The 6,790-nt window shown below is 43.9% G+C and overlaps 1 protein-coding gene across 1 annotated transcript; it reads right to left on the bottom strand.

The window, feature by feature from the left end:
* Window positions 1–331: 331 nt before the first annotated feature.
* Window positions 332–6,083, bottom strand: LOC136513965 (cytochrome P450 734A6-like). Its single transcript, XM_066507944.1, has 5 exons — window positions 5,572–6,083; window positions 4,861–5,101; window positions 4,429–4,769; window positions 4,218–4,302; window positions 332–1,214 (listed from the first exon to the last, which is right to left on the bottom strand). Exon 1 carries the CDS (start codon window positions 6,081–6,083, stop codon window positions 5,604–5,606), a length of 480 nt encoding a protein of 159 aa, XP_066364041.1. The 3' UTR covers window positions 332–1,214; window positions 4,218–4,302; window positions 4,429–4,769; window positions 4,861–5,101; window positions 5,572–5,603.
* Window positions 6,084–6,790: the final 707 nt, after the last annotated feature.

Genomic DNA, 6,790 nt, shown 5'->3' on the forward strand with positions numbered 1-6,790 from the left:
GCATGACAACCTCGATTGCCCAATCGATCTCCATTACCATGACCTAACTTAATTGCCTCTGCAAAACACACGTTAGTCATAGTAATCTTGTATTGACATTAATCACCGAAATCCAACTAGGGGCCTAGATGCTTTCAGTAACCAATTTAAACTTCGCATCAAGTTTATTATCATTTATCTGTCCACTAGATTTGCACCTGTACTAGAGCACTCACTTATTAGGAGCAAACAATATTAACCATAGCAGGTATAATAAGGCTGTCATCATCATATCATCATTTCCGAACCATTATGTTATTTAGTGTATCTACATTGGAGATAAGCCCGTCAAGTTCTCACTAACCGGGAGAGACGGCGACTCGAATCGAATTACAACTCAGCTGAGGGGGTATTCCTAACTCTCACCCTGGCATACTTAGCAAGAGTAGCCGTGGGTCACCTTTGGTACAACTCAGGAACCAAATTCGCGGGTTCGATCAGCACCAGCGCTCTCAGTGATTACCCTTCTGCCAGGACGATCAGGACTTTGAATCACCTGCCCTTGGGCTCACGCCTACGGCTCCCTTCCGAGGCGTACTTTATACTTATCGACTCCCGGCCTGATGTGAGCTACTCGGCTTCGTGGTCGGTCTCTAGACCCGGCCAACTAAGAGAGAGGCATGCGTTCAACATGAACAGAAAAGGCTCCAAGATTCAGTCCTTAAGCGACACAGACAGAGTCACTGCAAACCGGCAAGCCTCCGCCCGGTCTTCATTTCAAATTAAGACAGGTTCTTTTCCACGATAGCAAATATAGCCAACCGTGCCATATGTAGATTCCTATATCTCGCAGGTGACAGGAAATCACCTGACTTCTACCGTGTTTAAGCAGGGCTAAGCACTACACGAACCTGAGCTACATAGGATTCAGGGTATCAATATCTGGACAAGGATTGGATAACCAATGCAGCAAATGTTTGCATCCAACACCTAAACTTAATGCAACAATATATATATGTAACAATAATACTTTAACTGCATTTCAGAAATTAGGAGGCTTAATATGCTCCGGGGCTTGCCATTCACAAAGTTGCACGAACGGTGATCCGGGCACTCAACGGCGACCTCGTCTGGCACTTCCCCCGAGGGCTGCACCTCCTGAACCTCCGGTGTTGGCTGCTGCTGCTCCCCGTTCGGTTCCTCGAATTCCAGCAGTGTCACACCTTTCGGTACACCTATTGCATGCCGATGCACAAGATAAATATCATGGATGCATAAGGAATGACATGATGCTCATGATGAATGGATCACAATAAGTGTTCAACGAAACATCACTGGATACTCGTTTACCGATTAAGAATAGCTCTAGTCAAATCACTTTAAAACATGTATCTAACTTAACTTGAAGAACGAGATCTACTTACCTAACTTGCATAACCTAAGATAAAGGTGCTCATCTTCAGTTAAAGGCCTAACACCTAGAAACATTACCACAAGCTTAGGAAATAGTAAATGCATACTTAAATCAAAGTTAAGGTTTTACATGCAACGAGTAGTTCCTTAATTCAATCATAACCAGAGTTCTGTAAATTTAAATGACTTGCAAGAGGACATTCTGGAAAGCTTATGAAATTCTCTACAAATCATTTGTAAACATCAAAGCATGATTCTTACGTTAACCAAATCGAATTCAAGTAAACCTAAAATCTATCCAGAAATGACAGGTTTACTAAATTAATTATTTAGTGATGATGCAAAAGCATAATTGAACCAAACCAAGTTTACCAACTTGTTGCACATACCAGAGGAATATCAGAAAGTATAGTGCCAACCTCTACATAAATTATTTAATGTTCTTTTCTAATTTATTTAGTTAATTAGGTGATTAAAGCAATATATAGTAAAACTGTTCAGAAAAATCTACAAAAATTACAGTAGCTATCTCATGCTTCACATAGACTACCATAAAAATTTCAAAGCCATTGGGCAAGCAGAACTTATTGTATCCAAAATAACAGGTGACATGTCTATTTCTAGCATAATTAGGAAATCCTAATGAAAAGTGTCAAGCAACAGATTTCACATTTTTCCTAGCATAATAATAGCACTCACAAAATTTTACCTTTACTGGATCTATAGAAAAATTATAAAAATTCACACAAGATCCATCCATGCAAACAAGAGAATTTTCTATCTCCTACATACAGTGTTCAAAATATATGAAAATTTAACTACAAGCTATTCATGATATGAGCAATACACCATAAAAATTTTATGCCATTTGGAGCTACATAGAAAAAGATATAATTACCCCTATTTCCTTCATGATTAAAAGAGACAATTAGCAACTCCATTTTTCATAACAGAACATGGCATAAATTATATTTTTAATATAAACTAGACATTATCATGAACTCAATAAAATTGGAACCACATCATTTGAATCTACCAACTAGGAGATACATATTTTTGAAAATATACACAAATCTGTGAAAAAGAATAAACAAACAAAAATGAAAACCTAACCCTACTGCTGGGCCGGCCCAAAAGCACACGGCGGCCCGCGACGTACGCGCAAGCGCAACCCAGCCACAACGCGGCCCAGGACTCACTCCCGCCTCCGCTTCAGCGACTAACAAAGGGGTCCCGCAAGACAGAGAGACAGGCAGGGGAGGAAGAAAGGACGGCGGCGTAGCTCGTCGCCGGTGACAGCTCCGCGCGAGGTCATCGGTGCTACGGTGTTCGCCTCACCCATGCGCATCTAGTGGAACCATCTATTGAAGCTATTGCCGCGGATAAAGGCAATGGCGACGGCCATGGCGGCGCACGGCCACGGGTTGGCCGGCTCCGACGAGGCGACGGCGTCATGGCCCTAGTGGGTGACCCTACAATCATCAGCATCACACCCAGGACTCAGAGCAAGGAGAAGATGAGACAGCAAGGGGCTTGAGCGGCACAACCGCGTGCGAGCTCTGCCGGTGGCGGTCATGGCGACCCGGTGGAGCCGCGCTCACGGTGAGCTCTACCTGAGGCGAAAACGCGATGACGGTGTGGTTGCGGACGTGGAGGAGCTCACGGTGGTGCTGTGGCTTGGATGAATCGGACCAAGGCGCTCGGTTGAGGTGGATTTTGGCTCGGCGGCTGCCACGGCGTCCCGGTCGCCATGCTCACGGAGGAAGGAAATGGCAAGTCTGTGAACTGGCGAGATGAAGAGCGAGTGGCGAGGCGCTGGCTTTCATCTGGAGCTCGGACGCGCGATGTGGAGACGTTGGCAGAGCATGCGCGCCACGCGGTGTTCAGCTCCTGAGCCGATCGGCCACGGCGGGCTCTGTCGGTTTTCTGAAACGTTGATTCAGTGTTCTACGACGACGACTGACAACGTGAATTCGACGATCCGTAACTCCCAAACGGTGGCGATCTGGTTCATGGTATAGTTAACAAAATTGAAGATCTAAGTGAGTACAACAACTTCATCAATTGGAGCTCGAGTTTGTTCGGCCTGGTTAGGGAGATACAAGGCTCCCAACAATGACACACGAAACTGAAAATCGTTTTAAGGACTTAGAAAAATTCTAAGTGTAGAATTTCACCCTAAATCTGACTTGTGGGCCATGTTTGAGGCTGTTCCACACATTTTCATGAGTTGGTCATAAAACAACTTTTGTTCCTTGATAAATTGGCTACAACTTTGGTAAAGGGTGCACAACCATGCAAGGTCTCTAGGTTGGTCTTTTGAATCAGTCAAACAGTGGCACTTTAAAGGTCATTCTAAGTCAAACCTCCACTTGAGGGCATTTTTGTCATTTTGATCCACATGAGCAATGTCCCATCAATTACCCTAAGTGTAGTTAATGTGTATTAGACCATAATCAACCACTTTACACAAGTGCTATACCAATTTCTAATGATCACATGTGATAAATCAACAAAACAATCAATTCACTCAAATGTTGCAATTCCATGTTTCACATGTTTCATGCCTTTGTTGCAATTTTAACTTGTCACATTCCTACCCTGTTGCCCTGTTTCAAGGTATGAGAAACTCATGTTGCATTCACATGTTGCACTACTACCATTCACAAGCAAATCAAGTATGAAACAAACAGAATTGCGAATGTTGCATATGTATGTTTTAGTGACAATGGCATGATGAGATAGATGATGCATATGTTTATGAAATGGAATGCACTTTTGTGGAAGCCAAACACCTAGGGTGTTACACGGGATGTCTAGTTTACCCAGCCTGATATCCCTAGTGGCAGTCCTATTGATGAATGTAGCTGGAGGATACAGCCTGAGGGTTTCTTTTAACACCATAGTTACCTGATCATGGCAACACAGCAAAAGCTTTACTAATTACATTCAAACAGAAATATTCTACATAAATATAGCATAAAATCATCTCACAAGCACTAAAAATGTACGAACTATTCAAATAGATAGACTCACAATTTTGAGATCACTCAGGTTTTCTGCATTAGGGTGCTCATACTTTCCGCACACTTTAAGAACTTCATCACGGGCCTTGACTTGCCACTCTTGATGCAATGCAAGAAGAAGTGTTGCCCATGTCAACAAGTTCGCTGTTGTTTCCTTCCCAGCAAAGTAAAATGTCTTGCACTCATGAATTATCTCTTCAATTCCCATTTTGTATTCGCTCCCAGCTTTGCTGAAGCAATTTTTTTGAATCCTCGCATTTTGTTCCATTGATTTCAATCAATTTGCGCAAGGAGCATTGGATTTCCTGGTTTAACCACTGCCTTTTTCAGTTCTTCTTTGTTGGTACGAACCTATGGTGAAACAGGTCATATAATGATGTATCTATACACTGCCACTAAACAGCGTGGATCCTAAGAATGCAGTGAAAAGAGACAATCTCACCTGAAGCCAGGAATGTAAACAGTCCTCATTGCAAGAAGAGCAAGCATCATTTGTTCCTCTTGCAATTAAAAAATTCGTTTTCCCTCCTCGTAGCTACTTCCAAATGCCACACAGGAAATGACATCTGCACTCAAAGTGTGGAATGCTTTATGGACATCGATCTCAAACTCCGGCTTCCACCTTCGGCCTCCCATTTATCCAGAACACATGTAGCCGCAGCTGCTATTTCTGGTATCCAAGCCTACAAGGGACAAATATTGAGTTCAGTGGTAAATGATACTTGATTAGCTGCACCCATCAGATAACCATGCAAATCAGAAAGAAGAAACACTGACCACAGATGAACATTACCTTGCCATGCTAAGTTCCACATAAGGTTCTTGTTCAATACAAGTATATTCATTAAGTAAAAGCTAAAGTCCACACTTATCACATCAAAGGGGCATCAACATCACATTTACTAAGGACTAATGTTTCAGCAAAATTGATTGAAAGTCTAAACCTAGTAGTTCTATAAATGAGTTTAAAGAACACTGGCACATACTCTTACGAAACAATCACAAAAGTAATAACTTAAGCTCATATTAGCACAAGATTTTAGCAAGACATACACCCCCTAGTTGTTGAGATAGAAAAAAAGAATTGCTACCAGGTTTGATTTATCAGGGTCTCAAATTTTCATGTTCCAAGTCTCAAGGAACACCTCCTCACCTTCACCCTCTCCATGTTAAACGCCGGCGAAATCACGCGGCGGTGGCGCGCCCACGTCTGCCCAAAGAGCCCAGTGAGCCCCTCGCCAATGAGCTGCCTGGCGAGCGGGTTGTTGCCGCCGGCGCCGCCTTATCAAAGGCCCCCGTGGAGTCGGTCATGGCGGCCTTCACGAGCTCCGGATCGGAGATCACCAGCCGCGGCCGGGGCCCGAACCAGTACACGAACGGCCGCCCGTGCCGCGCCGGCCAGACCGCGTACTGCGGCGTGGCGCGGGCGACGACGCCATCGTGGCGGAAGGAGGGGAGCGGCGCGGACCTGGCGGCGGCTAGCAAGTCGCGGTAGTCGGCTGCGTTACCGGAGATCTGGCTGCGCGGTGGCCACCGGATTCCCTGCCGCCGCAAGCGGCGTTCCAGGCGGAGTGGGACCCACAGGAAGGAGTGGAGCAAGCGGAGCACGTACTGGGCGGCCGCGAGGAGCGCGGCGAAGAGGAGAGCGGAAGAGAGGGTGGCCATTGCTACTCCGGTGTCTCTATACTCGCACCCAAACCCAAAATAAGCGGTAGGAGATTTAAAATCAGTCTCCAATAAAATATCCATACAGAAGATCTATTTTAGATTATTTGAGAGACACAACTTAAATATGAGTATTATCTCTTCTGAAAATCCATTTATAGAAAGAATTCTCTTTTTGTCCTGTTGTTGAAGAGGATGTCGAATGGATATTGAAGCCTTTGACTTTAGTGCTATTCAAATATTGAATGAGTCTTTTATTTTAGGTGTTATTGTTGAAGATAGTCAAGATCTCGTTCGCTGGTCTGAAATTTAGCTGAAACTGACTGAAAACACTGTTTTAGCTAAAATGTTATGAAAGAGAAAATACTATTCTGACTGGAAAAAAAAAACCCAACCAGCAAAATTTCATACTCAGCCGAACGAAGCCCTACTCTGCGGACTTGGGTACTTGCAACGGCCAACGGGGAACTGGCTCCGATGGAGCATGGAGAAGCATCGCATTGACTCTTTTGGGGACCGAGGCTACTGTTTTCCCGTTAGATTCCTTTCACCCGTACACACATACGACAAAACAACCTATTTACAAATAGGGAAAAATAGGATTATAATTATCTAAAAATAATAGCCAAATCAACCATGACAATCAAGCGGCTTAGATATGTGCCAAACCATTGTAAAAAGCAAAGTGGAATTATTTTTAAAATAGA

Source organism: Miscanthus floridulus, chromosome 16, assembly GCF_019320115.1.
Source record: "Miscanthus floridulus cultivar M001 chromosome 16, ASM1932011v1, whole genome shotgun sequence".
NCBI lineage: Eukaryota > Viridiplantae > Streptophyta > Magnoliopsida > Poales > Poaceae > Miscanthus > Miscanthus floridulus.